General features: G+C 39.0%; 1 protein-coding gene across 1 annotated transcript in view; it reads left to right on the forward strand.

Moving 5' to 3' along the window:
• MARCHF11 (membrane associated ring-CH-type finger 11) overlaps positions 1–9,187 on the forward strand; it is a 29,726-nt gene extending 20,539 nt beyond the window's left edge. Inside the window, exons 3-4 of the mRNA XM_042868883.1 lie at positions 1,802–1,994; positions 8,865–9,187. Coding sequence (XP_042724817.1) covers positions 1,802–1,994; positions 8,865–9,187 — 516 coding nt within the window. The remainder of the gene's footprint in view (positions 1–1,801; positions 1,995–8,864) is intronic.
• The last annotated feature ends 10,071 nt before the right edge of the window (positions 9,188–19,258 follow it).

The raw sequence follows: 19,258 nt of genomic DNA on the forward strand, positions 1-19,258 counted from the left end.
CCATGTACAATATCTGAATCATGAGAAGCTCATACCATTCTCTCATGCATCAATAGTAACTGACCTTCCCTGATGTCATGGTTCCATGACACCTGACAAAGGAAATGAGTATCCATACTTGGCTTACTATTAAAAAAACAATTTATTATTTAATATAAATAGCTCCAATCCAACCTCCAAATTTCATTGAAATGATTAGTATGAGTTTAATAAGTTAATTATAAAAGAACAGCATATTGAAATACAAAATTCACAAATTGTATGGCTACCTTTTTGTACTGTTGTACTCAGAAGGCTGCAACAAGAGGAGGTGAGCAGGATCAGGCGTGCAAATTACGCACCAGTTAAAAAAGTTAATGGGAAAAGCTGAAATGGTAGAAAAGGGGAGAGGATCTCATTGCTCATCTAGCAGTGAGACTTGATGGGAGAGCTTAAATTGTGGTTCAAACTGGATGTAAGAAAAAAGTTTTATGACCTTAGAGCAGTAAAGAAGTGCGCTAGATAGCTCAGAGAAGTTGAGCTGTCTTCGTAAGTGGAGATTTTTAAGCTTTGAGCAATCTGGCCTGATCCTATCTCTGACCCCCTTTTAAGCAGAAAGTTGAACTACAGACCTCCCACAGTCCCTTGCAACCTGAATTATTCTAGCATTTTACAATTATACAATACTGACTACCCAACTGCTGTTAAAAAAGAATGCTTTTATAAACTAACAGAAAAAACTATTACCAGATGGGTAAAAAGTAATAGAGCTGTTGGTTCAGTAGATCTTTCTCCATTTGGTCCTTATTGCAACCCTGGAAGTGGGCAGATATTTTCAAAATTAGGAACAGAAATGATGTCAATCTAAAGATTTGGCACTATTATCTCTGGAGCAGATCATGGTGCTAGAGTGGGGATTCTGCCAAACTAATTCAGACAAATAATTGTCTATGAAAGACCACAGACATTAAGGGCAATCTAGGATGATTTTTTTTTTTCTTGGCATGTTATGTTTTGCTTTTGTGACCTTTTATTTTAACAAAATTTGTCTTCTATTCATATCTCGACAAAATTCAGTAAGCATATTCTTTATATTAAAATCTTGTCACATCACAAATCTGAAGTATCTTACATACATACATTCCAGCCTTTCTAAGAAAGGCAGATGTAGGTAATGTGCACTGGAAAGAAATCTGCGTGTTACCTATGTTCAGGGCTCTTCCCAAGTCTTCAGATTGCCTCCATACCAAGCTATGGATGTCTCTTTGTATTGTTATCACTGGTTTATGCACAGAACCTCATCTCCCTTGGCATGCCAAGCGACAGCCAGGAGCTTCTTTGATGAGCAGCAGGAAAGTGGAAAATGGCTTTGGACTTGGAGGGGGATGGGATGGGAAGGAAAACTGTCACTTTCAACTTGTTATACTAACATAAAAACAGACTAAGACTGGCTTCCCAACTTTCTTTGTATTCTGTTTGTTAGCATACAAATAAGAAGGGCTGAGTTCCGCTCCTAAGACTAATTTTTTTTGTGCTATGTATTCAAAATAGAAATAAACTAATAACTCTTCTGAAGTTCACAGCTAGATGGTGATGGTAGTGATGCTGGAGGAGATGGCGAAGCAACTATTAGTTTCACTTTTAGCTAAAGTGAAATAGGTAAAAAAGTTCTCTAAAATGCTAGTGTCAAAAATATTAGTAACATTTTATGAAGATATGTATAAATTTTAAAGTAATTTCTGATTTCAGGAAAAAAATGGAGTTGAATGTACAATCACAGAAAATAACATTTTTATCTTATACACCTTTGTTTCTCTTTTAGTGGCAAAGCATTACTATAACACTGGTTGAGAAAGTGCAGATGGTTGCTGTAATCCTAGGATCTCTGTTCTTAGTAGCAAGTGTGACTTGGCTTCTATGGTCAGCCTTCAGCCCCTATGCAGTATTGCAAAGAAAGGACAGCCTTTTTCAAACCTGCTATGGATTGTATGGTTTTATGGATCTAGTATGCATAGGTAAGCTCAAAAACTTAAAAAGCACAGACTGTGGTGTAAGACTGTGACTATCTATTTTTCTAATTGGTCACTCTAATTAATCACTCCAGTTCTTCTCCAATTTATTCTCAGCTGATACCAATATTGCTATTTACAGTGTTATTGATACTGCAAAGAGAAAAGAACAAAAGAGGCTTTACTCTCAGTCCGATCAAAGTACCTTAGTGATGGGAATAGGATCAGTTTCAAATACTTGAAAATACAGACAGCTAGCAAATTTCAGAAATTCTGAGTGATAAATGTTGGTGTTATCCCAATCTCTTACATGGGAATTGTGAAGGGCAGTGCTGAATTCTGCTCAATAAGGCTCAAGGAAACAGAATGATTCCCAATATCAAGACTTCTGCTTCAACCATAAAGCCATATTGTCTTTTACTGTCATTTCATTACCGTATCATAGAATCATAGAATCATAGAATCATAGAATGGCCTGGGTTGAGAAGCCACAATGATCGCCTAGTTTCAACCTCCCTGCTATGTGCAGGGTCACCAACCACCAGACCAGGCTGCCCAGAGCCACATCAAAATGGCTGATGGCCATTTCTATTTGTTTTGTAAATTTTATGAGAAGCCCACTCTAGAATATTTTTTGACAGATTTTCTTCTGTGAATCTGCTCCAAGAAGTGAACACAACTGAAATTTCCAACACTTTGGATTGATACTCAAAAAAAAAAAAGCTCAGCTTCATGACCACCTACATCCCTGTTCCTGCTGAGCACTCAAAGGCTTTTCCTTTTGTTAGAAAAAGAAAACAAAACAAAACTCCAGGTATAGACAAAAGGTGCTTCAGGCATTCTAAGCTTTTCAGTTGTATGGAATTCTACATGTTTGTTTTTTTTTTTTTTTTTTTTTTTTTTGTGCAAATTATAAAAATTTACTTCGATAGGCACTGGATAGTTGGAACAACCAGTTATTTCTAACTATTTTAATTCTGTTTGAATGTTGTTAAAACAACTAAATCAATCTAAAAACCAACAGGGAATGTCTGTGGATGAGCCAAAATCCTAGTGATCTACATAAATAAACTATTATAAGGTGTGTGTTCAATAGACATGAACATGACATCAATAACTTCATGCAGTTAGGTAGCTGCCCTTTAAGTCAACCAGGTTCAAGCCACCTCCGGACTGGAAGTCTGACATGCCTTAAATCACACAGATGTATGTTTTACAGGCCTATCAGAGAAAATATATGAAAACTTTTGTGTTGCTTGCTCTGAAACTGACTATAATTAAACATATTTGGACCCTGTTTTTTAATAATGCTTAAATTCAGTCTAATTCCATTATCTGGAAATTCAGAAACAGAACTTTGGTCACTGAAAAATTCTGATAATGCAGACATTCAGCCTACACAGTCTACATGTAATTTCAAGTAATCTGTATTCTGTGAGCTTGTAATACCAGGAATTCTTGTAGCTTTTCAAAATATTTATTAATATATTCAATTCTATTCAATTGTACCATAAAATGAGGAATTTTAGATTGATAGTTTTAATTTGAATTCTTTGAATAACGTTCTCTAATAGACAAATGTAATTATTATTTATGAATCACGTAAAAACACAATACTGCCAATTATGCTAATGAATTCCCAAAGACGTTAATATACGCTTTTTACCATTGGATATCATATATAATCTCTTGTATCATAAAGCTTGTAATGCTTACAACCAGCTACTTCTCATTTAGTCTGTCCTCTGCTCTCATTTGTATTTAGTCATCCATGACATTCCCTCCGTTTGAGCTTAGTCTTACAAAGGATTTGCAATTATACCTATACTCCCACTAAAATCTCTGTTTATTTCACTCACAAACTGTGCTTGCATATGAGTTTGCCTGTGCAGCACCTGTTCCAAGACAAGTGGATGAGTTGCTGGTGGTACAATCAAGATTCAGTCTAGTTCATTGGAGTTATGCCTCTCTATACTGTTGCACAAACAATATTATTTTTTTGGCCGTTTGTGAAGTTTAAATAGCTGTACTTTTTGAAGTATTTTGTTGTTACCATTTTAAAAGCAGTTTGCCCCAAAGTTTTGACATGTTTACACATATTTATACTTTGAATACTTGTACATACTTGGCCTTCTACCCCTCTTTTGCTTCAACTTTTTTTTTGGCGCTGTTTTTGAGCTAGACACCATTTTCTTGGTGGGTTTTTTTTTTTTACCTCTTTGTTCAGTACTTTTTCTTAGCTTCATATTTTGTTCTCAGCCTCCCAACTTATTTCAGCCTCATTTTATTCTAGGCTTCCACCTTTCTTCAGCCTCCCATTACCTTTCAGCTTTTATTCTTGCCTCTCACTACTCTTGGGCCTCCAATTTTTCTCAGCCTGTACTCATTCGTCGTGTATTTTTTTCTGACTTTACATTGCTTTAGTTGATTTTTCCTTTGCCTCTACCTCCCTTTTGATCTCAGCAGCCCTTTTCACATTCAACCTTTTTCTCAGCCTTTACATTTTTCTCTGCTACCCATCCCTTCTTTTTCTCTCAACCTTTTTTAGCCTGGACCCTTTAATTAATCTTTTATGGTTTTCTCAGCCTCACATCCCTTTTCAGCCTCAAGCCCTATTCCAGCTTCTTATTCTCAGACTCCTACTTTGTCAGAGCTCCCACTCCTTCTCAAACTCCACTTCTTCTCCAAATCTACCTATTTCTCAGTCTTTCACATAGTTTCTCTCTCCACTTTTTATCCTCCCATGTTGTTTCAGTCTCCACTTTTTCTCACACTGTTTTCTTAACCTCCCAACAATAGTGGATTTTACAGGATCTCCCACCCCCTTTTGGTCTCCTATCTCTTTTTTGCATCCCACCCTTTCTTTGGCCTCCACCTTTTTTCCACCTTCCTTTTTCATTTTTATTTTTATTTTATCTATCTATCTATCTATATCTATCTATCTATCTATCTATCTATCTATCTATTTTAAGCCTCCCACCACTTCTTGGCCTCCTACTCATTTTTTTTGCCTCTACTTTTTTCAAGTACTTTTTTTTTTTTTTTTTTTTTTGAGTTTTCTACCCTTTTCAAGCTTTCACTTTATTTCAGCCTCTACTTTTCCTTAGTCTCCCATCCCTTTACAGTGTTTGGTTTTCCACCTGTTTTCAGCATTCCCTCTTTCTCAAGCTCCATGTTTTTTTACGCCTGTCAAATTTTTTTTACAAGCCTTCCCACCCCTTTTGGTCTCCTACTACTGTTTTGGTATCTCACCCTTTTTTTGTCATCCCAACTCTTTTTTAAACCTCTTAATTGGACCTCCTACTCTTTTTTGTCTTCCTTCTTTTTTTTTTCCCCTCTAACTTTACTTTCAGCCTTCTACTCCATTTTTTGACCTCCATTTTTTTCAGTCTTTTATTTTTTCTCAATCTTTTTTTTTTTCGTCTGCTCTCTGTTTTGTTCTGCTGCTCCTTTTTGACCTTCCACTCCTTTTCCAGCCTGCACTTCTTCTCAGACCATTTGTCTTTGACCTTTCCATGAAATAGTTCTCTTTCAAGCCTTCTTTCATGCCTTTTTCTCTCCCACCATTGCAAATACCTAATAACATCCACAGATTCCCTTAGTTGCAAAACTGTACTAGCAGAGGTTTTTTTATAATGGATACATCTAGCTACACACTATTTTTTCAGTCAGAAACAGGTTTTTTCACATTTCTATTTAACCGTAAATAGTTGAGAAATAGTTAAATTACTCCTTTAAAGTGGATGTTTCACTTTAATGCTTTGCCTATTTATTGCTTTTTTTTTTTTTTTTTGGTGAGTCTTGACAATTTTGTCCAGTGGGTGAAGGCTGTTTTTAAAAAGTGTCTTTAATTCCCCACTAAAATATGTTTAGGCTTCTGAGATGATAATTCCTGAATGATTATAAGAGAAATGAATGTGATAAGTAAGACAGCACAGGAGCCTAATGCCACATCTGAACAACGTGTCCTTCTTGTAAAGGCATTCAGTATGAAAAAGCTCAAGTGTTCTGTGGTTCAGGATATGAAAGCCTTTGGACAGAGCAAATGAAAGAATCTCACAGTGCTTTACAATGAACAAACAAAAAATGATATCCTCATAATCCTATTGTCTGGCTCCCATGACAGTCACTACGTTTTAGAAATAAATCCTGAAGATAAAGCCTTTTTGGAGCCTTAGCACATTTTGCCAGGTCTCTCATTCCCAAAACTCTGTTCCTTGTAGATGCTATTTGGACAGAATGTTGGAACAGCTAATAGCACTGAAATCTAACACTACTTCTTGGGATTGTCTAGGTCAGACAGAAGTATTCTGCTGATCTGTGATTTTTTCTTCTAGGACTGCGTATGTTCTCTGTGCTGTTGAAACTATGGGTTTTGGAACAAATTAGTATAATTCAGGGATTTATCCTTGTTTTTTCTTCTCTTGTATCCCCATTCACTGCTGTGAACCTCTTAAGAAAAAGAGTCAGTGTGATGCAGCTTCATTTTAGTGATTACCTAACTGCTTATATTCTGATCATCAGAACTTCTCTGTAACTGGAAAATTATATCCAGCATTTAAACCAGATTTCCCCTTCTTTATGGTCTCAGAACTTTTGGTGTAGAGAGGTGTTTTATCTTTTTTCTGCCCAAAAGTTTCTTTCAAAAGAGACAGGCTGTCTGCTAGCACTTTTCTGCCTCTTCTGTATAGATCCTTCTGAATTTGCAGTTTCATCAGATGGGAAATCAACCTTTTGAAGAGAAAAGTTAGGAAAGTGCTCTTTTTTTCCTTCAGCATTGCCAAATCAGTCAACTTTATTTCAAGCCATTCAATATTTGATCCTTTGTTACTTAGCTCTTTGAGAGCATATGTGAATAACAGCTTCCATTTTAAAGCAAATTTATCTTCCTTACCGTTGTTGAGAAAAATCTGAAAATATAATTTCACTAAACAGGAAAAATTAGTTCTTTAAAATAAAACAGTTCTATGACTATTCTGTCATAACTCTGGGGGGATGCTTTTGACTCTTTAGGTGTACCTCACGTACTTCACTGATCCTTCCTAATTTCTTCCTGATGCATTCTAAAATATGCTGTTTGGGCACCAGTGGAGAGCAGGTAGATATCTGAAATCTTTAGACTGGGGAAAAATAGGTTCAATCAATTTTGCTTCATTACAGTCTTGGGAGAAATTGGACTGAAGAGTATTATGATCCAGGAACAGGTAGAGGGGAACTACTATTATGCTCTTCTCATTCTGTAGGAAATGCAGCAGGAAAAAAAAAAAAAAAAAAAAAAAGGAATTTTCATCACAGCAATAAAACCCTGGCTTATTTGGTTTGTAGACTTCGTATATGATCAAAGATCATTTTGCCTGTATCAGATGCTTCAAGGAATTCTTGGTGACTTGAGAGGGCTACTACACCTGCTGTCATGTGTCCTGGAAGCAACCTCGCTTTTATCCATCTTCCAATGCAATAATCTTTAGAAATCTATTTGAATACGTGCTGTTATCTGAAAATCATTGCACCTGAATTGGAGGTTTGCTTCTCATATAAGTTCTTTTATCATCCTTCCTACTTGTGCCATCTCTCTTTGAATGACTCTTTTCTGGTATCAGTTAACTCTTAGTTATCTCTTATCCCTAAGAGACTTGAATGCTTGAATTACAAGTTTGTTGTGTAACAACAGGTAATATATGATCTTTTTTGATAAATAAATGTAGCCTGTGGTGCAACAGAGGATACTACAGACTTTGAAACGTATGGGAAAATTTTAAGCAAGAAACACATCAGACAACTATTAGATTGCAACATTACTCAGAACCATACAAACTGCCATGTCTGAGCAGAAGAAAAAACTAATAAGGCTGAAACTCAATGAACCCCACAAATTCATATTTGAAACATTCCTGCTTGAAGAATGTGCATATAAGCATAAATTAATAAAAGTATATGCACACCTATGACAAAAGAAGAATTTCATTTAAGTAAACAAATTTCTTGCACGGTTACAAAAGCCATGAGCCAACGTGGAAGATCAGAAGCAGATTGGTCCATTCAGAACTTCAGATAAACTGTGTTTTCCTTGAAAGGACCATCTAAAAGATCTCTGGGGTTTCAGCAAAAAAGTTTGTACTTTTGTCTGCTGAATTTTAAGAAGAAAGCCCATCATCCTTGCCATGCTCATCATAGTTAATCATAAGATGTAATTTCTTCCTTCTCCACTGAAGCAAGAAAGGAAAGTCATTATTCTTAGAGCTGTTCCAAGTTGTCTTAACTTTTCTGTGCTCCCAGGCTGGAATAAGAATGTAAAAACAGTACCATTTGTTTGTATTGCATTCAAGAAAACACCACTGAACAAATTTAAGATCGTTAGAGAAGGTCCAACTTAAAGATCTACTTAAACTGTTACAATTCTCAATAAATAATACTCACTCTTACATTGAACAAGGATAACACTAGCATGAACAATCAATTTCCAGATCTGCTGGTAAAGTTGATTGATAGTGTTTTACTTACACATAAATACTTTTTTTCAGTTAGGCATGCTCAGATAATTCCAATATTCATTATGTTGAGCTTCTGTTCAGAACAATTTTATTCCCTACTAAGCAGGACTGGGAAATCTGTGTAATTTTTGGATTTTGTTTAAATATATGAAGGCAAAGTTTAAAATTGCAAAAAATATAGAAGTGCAGAATTCATGTGCATGCTCCCTTTTCCCCAGTCTTGAACATATGAATATTACATCGCACATGGTCAACTTATTTGAATTGTCAGTTATAGTGGCTAGATCCATTACAGATTGGCATTACGAATTAAATCTGTATTTGCTCTCAAGATGGTACCCTGTGACATTTTGTACAAACTAACATCTTCTCTTCTTAATTTCAGGTCTCATAGTACATGAAGGTGCACCTGTTTATCGAGTGTTTAAGAGATGGAGGGCTGTGAATCTACACTGGGATGTGTTAAATTACGATAAAGCTACAGATATAGAAGAGAGCAATCGAGGAGAATCCTCAGCAGGAAGAACACTGTGGTTACCACTGACTGCATTTAGAAACAGAAATTTAGTTCACCCAACACAGTTAACCTCACTAAGATTTCAGTGTGGCTACGTATTGTTACATCTGTTCAACCGCATGAGACCTCAGGAAGATTCATCAGAGGATAATGGCTCTGGGGAAGTAGTAATGAGAGTGACCTCAGTGTAAAGATATAGCTCACTGTGCTACACAGATAAGAATAATATGCCCTGATGTTACAGGGGTTTGGAATGTAGCTACAATGAATGGTAAAACCATTAACGCTTGAGAAAAAAAAACAGAAAAAAACAAAAAAACACATTTTTAAAAAAAATTAATGCTTTTTATATGATCAGCTAAATCACAAATGCATTTTTCTGACAAAAAAAAAAAAAAAAAAAAACCCACAACAAAAAACCAACACCCAACCTCTTGCTTTTTATATAGTCTGGTTTATTAAATTTTTTGTCAATTTGTTACATAAGGTGTATACAATTATAGTTTAATTCTTAGGTCTTTGAATGCTGAAGAAAGTCATTTTTAAGTAAAAAAATATATTTAAATGTATTTTCTTAAACACTGGCTTTAACCCACTGTTATTATTTTTCCCACTTTCATGAGGATTAAACTGAAGAGATTTGTTTCAAAAAGAAAAAAAAAAATGCTGACACAAGTCAAGTACTCTTTCTTTTCTATCATTTTTTGTTGTCTGTAGCTTAGTTTGGGTTTGTGAAAGTAGGTGAGAGATACATTGTCCCTTGCCTTTAAGCAGGAAGTCCACCAGCTGTTCTTAGAACCAAGAGGGAAGATGCCAGCTCTTCTTTTAATGTACCAGGGGGACATTAATGTCAGACAGACGTAAGATACAGACGGGAAGAGCGAGCAATTCCTCTCTGATGTCCAAGATCTGCAGACTACAGGAGCTGTTCCTATGCACAGACATCACACTGCATTCCAAACAGTGGTGCTGCATTTAGCAGCCTCTGAATTTCCAGCAGCACTCTTACTACAAGCCACTGCCCAACCATATTCTTTAAAATAGAAAAGAAATGGGCATTATATGCATTGCCAATTGAAACAGAATTGGATGGTAAGAAAATAAAGTTAAATCATTGTTCTCCCACCCACCTTCTTCCTAGGCACAACTTCACTCCTCCATCCCTGACCTCTCCACCTCCTGACCCCAAGCAGTACAGGGCTGGGGAATCGGGTCAGTATCTGACAGCCCCTCTCTGCCGGCCCCCCATCCTCACACCGTGCCCTGCTCCAGCTGGGCCTTCCCAGGGGCTGAGGGAGAGCCCTGCCCAGCGCTGTTGGAAGCTCTCCACTCTGGCTGTGCCTGCAGCCCACCCTGCCCTCCTCCTCTCCCCCAGGTGCAGACAAGGCTGTTTCTCCTGCTGTTGGTGGCTCCCAGCCGCCTTGTGCCCTCCCATCCCCATCCCGAGGCTCTCCCAAACTCTGTAGAGTTCATTTTGCTGATGAACACTACAGAGGGTCCAGCGTTCTGCATTAATTCTCAGGAGCTCAAATTTACACTTACCAAATCTACAGATGAGTTACTTCTCTTTAAGCAGTTCAAGTGAAAAGTACGCTAGCCATCATCGGCCAAAAGCAATATCAACCAAAGGTACTTTATATCTTCCATGACAAACTGCCAACATACAACTGCCAATCTCACTGAGAACTGTGAGGATTCCTTTCCATATTAGCTTTCAGCAATTTCCCAAAGGAGGGGAGAAATAGAAGATGAGAGGAACTATGACAGGGGAAATCTGCTGTATCACTGGGAATTAATTATTCCTAATTAGTACTTAAAAAAAGCTGCCTTTCCCAGAAGCACCACGATTCCACATGACCAAGCTGAAATCGGAGTTTGTATCTCAAAGCCACTTGCAGCACAAGGTGAGTAATTAATTCCTTCCTCTATGTACTTAAAAGGTTCCATCGCACACCTCTTACGTACCCGTGATTTAAAGAATATTTTAGCAGCCTTTTAACCCAACCTTAAAAAAAATGAGAAGTGTCTTAAAATGTTCTGTTGTAAAGAGATCTTCTTCATTCACATCCAAATAAGTACTAGGCTGGATGAGAATGACTCACCAGAAAAGATCAACAGTTTCAATTTAAGAGAGGAAAAGATTTCTGTGTTCAAATGTCTGAATGACACGTGTCCAGAACACTTAACAACTATTGAGGGGGAAATGGTTCGACCAAGAGTAATGAAAATCAGTGAGTGAGAAAAATGTGTTGGGCAAATACCAGAAAAGCCTTTTTAACAGCAAGATTTGTCATCCTTAATCATTTCTGTGGCACAACGATATTACGTATGTCTGAGCCTATGAATTTCTATATATAGAAAGTGAGATCAGGAAACAATAAATAGTCACAGGATTAGTATGGGCAGAGTGCAGTTATGGAAAAAAAAAAGAAATCTATGATGAGATGTACTGCAGAATGTTTTTAGTAGCAAGAGTAAGTAGTGCAGGATACAAATATTTCTTCATTGACCTTGTATTTGGATTTGTGCATTACTGCAGTGCTGTAATAACCTACGTGCAAGATAAATGAATTCAATTCAGAACAGCTGCAGAGAAGGGAATGAAAAAGGAGCAGGGGCTGTATTTCACACGAGGAAATTAGGAAAGTGTTGCTTATTCTGTTTAACAAAAGTTGAATGAATGTTATTGTTCTTAGCTACTACATTGCAAATAAAATTTTAGGCAATGAAGACTAAGAAGAACGAGAACTCAAGGACACAAATAGACCACAAATCAATTTATCTGGAAATTCAAATAGTTTTAAAATATTCATAAAATGAAGCGCAGACAACAATTTAAGTTAGAAGGCCCATGGGAAGACATGTAGTCCAACCTCCAGGGTAAGCTCTAGGCTCAGACCAGGTTGCTAAGGGCTAAGCAGTCAAGTCTTATAATTTCCAAAGGATGGAAATTACACAACTTCTCTGGGTAGCCAGTTCCAATTATTGCCTGTAACCAGAGCATATTCCTTCTATTCCACTTCTTTTGTCTCACCGTCCCACAAAGCCCCGCTGTGATAAGGATGTGTCTTCTTATTAACCACAGGTTATCACAGGTCCTGGCAGGTTACTGTTTGAACAAGAATCATAGAATATTCTGAGCTGGAAGGGACCCATAAAGATCACTGAGTCCAACTCCCAGCTCCACATAGCACCATCCAAAATTCAAACTATGCCTGAAAGCATTGACCAAAACACTCCTTGATCTCCAGCACATGGGGTGGCCCACGTGAAAGGACAACTTTGGAGTTTCATTACCAAGACATTCCAGAAACAGCAAGAATTCTGCTTGAAATGCCCCATTGAGATTAGGCTCATTGAAACCAAGTAGTGTTTGCTGCTTAAAGGGAAGGTGCCTATCCCAAAACTATTGAGTGGTGAAATGTATCCTTCCAAGGCTCTCAAGGACAAGGCCATCTCCAGTCACTGTTATATATATAACATTTTTAGAAGTTTATAGTAAAAATTCAAGTTTTATAACAATTAGATTACTATTAGAGGTGCATATTTCAGGGAGTCAAATTCAGCAGAGTCTCTGGGTAGACACACTAAAGAACACTTGATATCAGCATGAAAACCAATAAAAAGCCCATTTTTACTTAGAAAAAAAAAAGGTAGGAACGATTATGAGAAATAAAGTTGCTTCATAAACAGTTTTCTGACCACAGAAAGCTAATCTGATGGGAACTCTACAAACTAGCTCCCTGAATTCTCAGTTCTTCCCTTTAAAATTTAACTCACTATTAAAGCAACTCATGTAATATTTAAGGTAAACCTTTACACATATTCCCTTCTTGAAACTGCGTTTCACCAGTATTAGCCTCCCCTGGTGCATAAATCACAAGATAGCAGCCCTACTTTCACTGAAACTCACTGAGCTGTGCCAGTCTGGTTACACTCCAGACCAACCCACAACTATTTCATGGAATGCTTTGATTTATTTAACATGGTACCACTGGACACATTGAGATTTCTGAGCAAACTGGCATTTGCCACTGAAGAATCACAGTGATCCAAGATGCTGCTTGGACTGCACTGCAACAGCAATTTGGCTCATTGAAACAAAGGTATTTATGATTTGATTGTAAATTTTCACAAGAGCTGTTAAGAATGGAATATCTTAGCTTATCATAGCTCTGCTCTGCTAATGACATATCCATGGAACGATTGCCATTATTTTCTACCTCAAAGAAAGCTACAGCAGCACAGGACAGAACTAGCTGGTTCTCCTGTAAGGAGAATTGTACTTCTCCCTCTAAAACTGTGACAGATGTTTGAAAGATAACTCTAGATTTCTACAGGACTAAATTCAAAAATTCAGTTAGTATCTGTCAGATCTGTGACTCCAGTAATGATGTTCAATAAACATGAAAATTTTCTAACACTTGAAATAAATGCACTGTTAGGAAGTTTTCAGGGGACAAATGAAGATACCATTAAAACCATGTAATCTTTCTTGTTGGCCTTACATAATTTATTTTCATAAGCCTCATCGAAATTTCAGAATCCCCAGTGAGCTGCCATTTTTTAGAATTACCTCTCAGCTGCCATCTAAGAAGTAAAGCCACCTTTAGGGCTGAGGTACTACTTTACAGGGGATACCAGAGAAATCTTTTAAAACAGGTAATACTTGTATTTTGTCTTCTTGAAATCAGAGATTAGGTTTCAGATCCTTCCACATTCAAAAATTTGTCAGCTGGATACTGCCTCTTTTCTTGGATTTAAGGAAGATTTATAATGTGCTGCAGAGTGCAACCACCATGTGAGTTAAAGGCAATGCATACCTTAAAACCAAACTCAGGGCAAAAAAGAAAAGAGAAGGAAGCACTGGGAGACAGGCCACTGAGAAGCGTAAATACCTTTCAAAGGTCAACCACAGGTAACAGAAAAAGAGCAGTCCATAGCATAGTCTTTTCCTGCTGTGGCCAGTCAGCCATGCTGCAGCCATGTAGAAACCCATGATCATCCTCCTTCTTAATGAGCCATCACCGGACAGACTGAAAGTGCCCTTTTACCCTGGAGTCTCTCTGAGGACCACCTCGAGCCAAAGCTGACCCTGACTTGTCTCCATTTGTTCCCTTAGTTCAGAAGCCGAGACTTTAAAGCTTTCTTGCGTAGGATAAAAGACACATCAGCTGGCTGAACATTTGTAAGAGCCTCATAAAGTGACATCTTCAGCATGAAGCAGCTGACTGGAGCCAGACACAGAATTATTTCAACACCTGTTGAAGCAAGCTGTCTTGGGTCAGGCCCAACCTGTTGGTAACAGCTGGGTGTGGAGCACAGAATCAGCCATGGCAGGGACCAGAAATACCACCACAGTCACTGCAAGGAGCAGAGTTAAGGTAAATGGAGGGGGCTCAGACAGTGGCTTTCTTGGTGACTAGGATTTTCTCAGGTCCCAGACTCACTTCCTGGCCCAAAGCCTCACTTCATCCTACACTAAGGCTGGAAGAGAAACAGTCAAACCTGAGAAAGCAAAGATCTTGGGAATAACATGAGTTCACAGGTCCTGTTTTCTCGGTCTTGCTACATTTTTGAAAACAAAACAAAACCCCACAACTAACCTCCAAAATTGCCTTTCCCCTCCCATCTTTGCATAATTTGCTTTGCCAGATTTGAAAGAGGAGGAATGGAAAATGCAGCCAAAACCAGGGAACTTTGTCTTTCCAAGTGAGCATATCACAGTCACCAGACGTTCCTCATCAGGACTTTGCTGGAGTTTAAAATGTTGAAATGGAACAGCCAAGTCTGTAAAGGGGAGGAGGAAACTGACTCTGCTGTAGGAGACAAACGAAATGAGTGATGTCGCCCTTCCCACACCCCTGCAGGAAGATTTTACCTAGTGCAGCACTTTCCAGCAGCTGTCTGGGAACAGACTCAGTCCTTGGGTGCCTTGGTGGGCTCCCTTGCCTCTGGGGCTGCCTCTGGTGCTGCAAACAAGGCCTTTGTTAAGTCTTCACCCGTGTGCCTGCAGCAGGTCTCAGCCACAGCCTGATTTTTTCCTAATGCAATCAATCAAAATGAGTAATAGCTGGAGTCCCTTGTAAGGTCACAAACTCAGTGCCTGCTGCATTTCTCCTATCAGGGAGCATCTCTGAATGCAGCTGTTTCATGTCTCTTATAAAGAAAGCAATTCAATCCAGAAGAGGCCCAGATAGTTTTAATAAAGGGTGTTTTGTCCACTCAGAAACAGCTCCCCAACCTGTGCAGTAGGTCCCTGATCAAATAAGATGAAATCTATCATCCAGACACAGTCTGGTTCTGTCTGCATAGTGTTTCTTGGTAGGCTTTGCTGTTCCCTGCCCCATGGAAGTTCAGCTTGTGTTAATGAACTTCAGAAAAGAATCCGTAGAAGCTTTTAGCTTTGAAATGGAAAACTTTTCAGTTTCTGCGGGCAAATACTAGCAACACACATTTCAAGCTGATGCCTGACATTCAGAGTACGTGGGATAAGGCGTTTGTTCCACACATCTGGGCTCGCTCTCTCTCCCAGGCATTAAGGTAATTCATTAACGTCCCAGTTTGCCACTAATGACAATTTGGCATTTATCCGTGAAACAAGAGTTTCCAAGAAACTGCTCGATATTTATCTTGACATCATCAAGTGTATAACACCTTCATAGGGCATTAATCTGCATTTTACATATTTAATAAAACACACATTTATTCCAACAGAGATAAGTGTACTTCTTGTTCTTGTTGTTTATCAATTAAAACACTTTTTTTTTTTTTTTGAATACAGACACAATCTCATATTAAGTAACAAATATTTCCAGTCATAAATCAGTTTTCCTGTCTTCTTCCCAAATTCTCAGGGTTCTTTTGATGGCAGCTTCTAATCCATAGAGATTAGAAGAGTCTGAGACATGCCATCCCTCATGCACAAAGATGTATACATTGCATGAAAAGAGCTTTAAACTCACCATGTAGGTGAAACTAGCATTCAGATCAGGAGCCTTCCCTTGGACTGGAAGGGAGAGAGCTCAGGTGGTCTCCTCCCAGGTATCAGCCAGACGGGCTTCGTGCTGCAGTTGTTCCTCTCCTCAGATGATACAGGCACTGCTCACATCACAACAACCTCAGGAGCTGAGACACATCCTGACCTCCAAAAACCATCAGATGTCCTCTTGTCTGCCCTCAAAACTTGACCACTCTGTGATTCTGTGATCTATTACACAACTTAGTGGAATAGGCTGTTGTTTGACAAGTCTCATTCTGCCTTTTCCATCTCATTTGTACATCTGTTCATCTTGCCCCATGGGAAGAAAAGTGCAGTAGCATCTCTAGAAGGAAAATTACTTACAACAAGATTTTTTGGAGAAAAAAGCTACTCACTGCCCACTGGGTCTTCATTGCACACAGCCCTTCAGTAACAGGAGAGCAGCTGTGGTGGCTGAAGTGCAGCATCTTTTTTTGTTTTGTTTTGTTTTTTGCTCTGTGAACTCAAAAAATACTCCATGAGGATGATGAACAAATCTCTGTGCAGATTTGGAGAGGTCATGTCTGGGCAGGGAGGTGGGGGATAGCGGGGGGACATGAAATAATCCCAGCAGATGCCACTTGAGACAAGGCTGTGGTAGGCTGGGATTAGTGCCAAGAGGAAACAGGTGGCGAAACGACGCTGATCGGCTATTACCCTTGAATCTGTTTGCAAATCATCACAGGCATCTCCAAAGCATTCATGGGTTTCAGGCACTGCTTGTCCCTTCTACCATTTCTGGGTGGGGAAAGCAATGGCAGCATTGGGCACAGCATGAATCATATGTTCACTGTAATGTTGGAATATATATATGCAGGGTCTTTTACTATCCACTGACCATTCCCCTGCTCAAGTCTAGGGGAAGCTTTCCATCATGGAGAATGTTCTGGCAAGAGCAAATGGCATTCCTGCTTCTTTTGAAAGACATTCTCCAGCTGTCTCAAAATGGAAAACTTAATATAACTTGCACTCCTCTTTAATCAAGTGAAAAATGTGCAAGGAGGCAGGAACAAGCCTCTGCCAGTGACCCATGGCAGGACAGGCATTATTCCATTCTTTGAGGCTTCTTGATTATCAGGAAAGAGTTAAGGGGGTGGGCCCTGATAAACCTAGACAGTTCTGCTCAGCACCCAACTGTGACATGGGGACGTGTCCTTCCTGACCCCACCGCAACTGGCTTTACCATGAGCAGGAGAGAAGTGGCTGGGTGCATTGGGGCTCCTGAGGATGGCCCATGCATGTGGCCATCGCACAGCCTCCCGATGTCCCAAATTGTCTGAACTATCATCAAGAGGAGGATCAGGTGAATTGAACTCAAACCAGATTTCTCCTGACCATTGGCCTTCATTGGCATCGGTATACATAGCAGCCATCACTTGAACAGTGATGTAATTAACAGTCCCTGTGCGTGTGGGCATTGGCTACGATCAGAGGATGCAATTTTGATTTTGAGAACACATTTTGATTTTCTGTACAATACACTGCATTTTACATACAATTTCCATTGCTCCGATTCATCCCAGACTTGGTGGCTGCCAGTCCTGACTCACAGGCTCTGCTCTGTGCGAGACAACAAACTTCAGTGTGGCAGTTTGCAGCTACTGAGTGCTCTGTCACAGCTATTTGTCCTCCCCACCTCTCCCCACCCTCGCAGCAGGGAGCTGCCTGGCTCACACCTGCCTGTAGGAAAATCCCTGGACCTAGCACTAAACCTTGAGCCTCATCTGTGGTGAAGGTAACCTGATTTGCTCATAATGAGCTTTGAGAGAGTCTGCTAATTATCTCAGGTACTGAAATACTGCCCCTCTGGGTAGGTAAGTCCTTCCTGTCTTTTTAATGCAAGTCTAAAACATTTATGTTCAGCTGTCACACCAGGAATGTGAATCACTTTGGTCATCGCTATGGAGGTCCCACTGATGAGAGCTGCCCAAGTCTCATCACTTACAAGGAACAACACAGCAAGGCTTACATGTAATTGCCAGCACAAACTGCAGGTCGCTAGTCCTCTCCCTCCTTCCCATGTTGGGCCACCTGCAGGAAATACTCTCAAAGCTTCTCTGTCAGATTGAGCATGACAAGGAACACCGTGAAAGATGAGGCACCCAGCAGCTCCATCATTAGCTCTGTCCTCCATGCCACAGGAGGACGGCATTCAATTCCTTCTTTAACTAAGAAGTATTAAACATGCTGCTATGCTTTCCCTTTCTGTCCTGGAGGTTGTAAGGCCATACGTCATAAAAAATCTTTTGAACAACTTATGTGCCACAAAACTAATTCAAGTATTTAAAGAATTGTTTCTAAGGATTCTTCAATCACTGCTACCTTACCCCTGTATAAAACTCTTATTCTATTTCTGAGCAGATCAGAAAAGAAATGAAGCCTTGCTAGGCATTCCATTATAAAATAAATTTCCATGCAAAACTGATGCAAGCTACCATATCACACCCCTTTACAGACTGGAAATTCATTTTGAGGTGAAGCTTTCAGAGAACACTGAACCTACAAACCTGATTTGCTGTGTGGCCCTTGCCCTCCAATCTGTAGTATGCATTAAACTGCAGAGCTGCCTGAAAAAGAACAGTTTTTTTTCATATCAAGAGGACACCCATTTCTTTTGAGTAGGGTATAAGCCAGCCCACATATGGATGCTTCCAGATTCCTGGTCCTTTTGTAATTGCACTTTGTATTTCTGTATTGACTTCTCCCTCCCCTTTCCCATTTTCCTTGTTTCCTCTTTAAGTATGATAAAATTGCAGGGCAATTCATCTTCAAGATGAGTTGTAATTCAATTTTTGTCTTCTGATGGTCTTTCTACCTACAGTTTGTTTGAAAATGAGGAACCAGAGCTGACCGCGTGGTGAATAATGTTTCCTACATATCTTTCTAGATAAGAACATTACTGAGAGGAACCACATTATTGATTCTATATTCATAGAAGTTGTTATAAAGATTCCCAGATGTCAACACCACAAGATGGAAACTACTTCTAAACGAACAGCTCGAGTGAAAAATACATGGACAGAGATTATTTAAAATACACTTGGGATGATCAGCACATCCAGTTTTAGAAAATGTATTTTTGGTGAAGCATCAATATTTAATTATACTATAGAGCAGCTTTTTGAACACTTTGAAAGAATTGGGCCATTTTTAGAGGCCATACTCATGTTTAAATGTTGCATCCAATGGACAGTGGTTCTTTTTGCCACATGTACAGTATTTACCATCGTTCATAACACAA

This window comes from Lagopus leucura, unplaced genomic scaffold (genome assembly GCF_019238085.1).
Source record: "Lagopus leucura isolate 7727_CA_CO unplaced genomic scaffold, USGS_WTPT01 Super-Scaffold_100002, whole genome shotgun sequence".
NCBI lineage: Eukaryota > Metazoa > Chordata > Aves > Galliformes > Phasianidae > Lagopus > Lagopus leucura.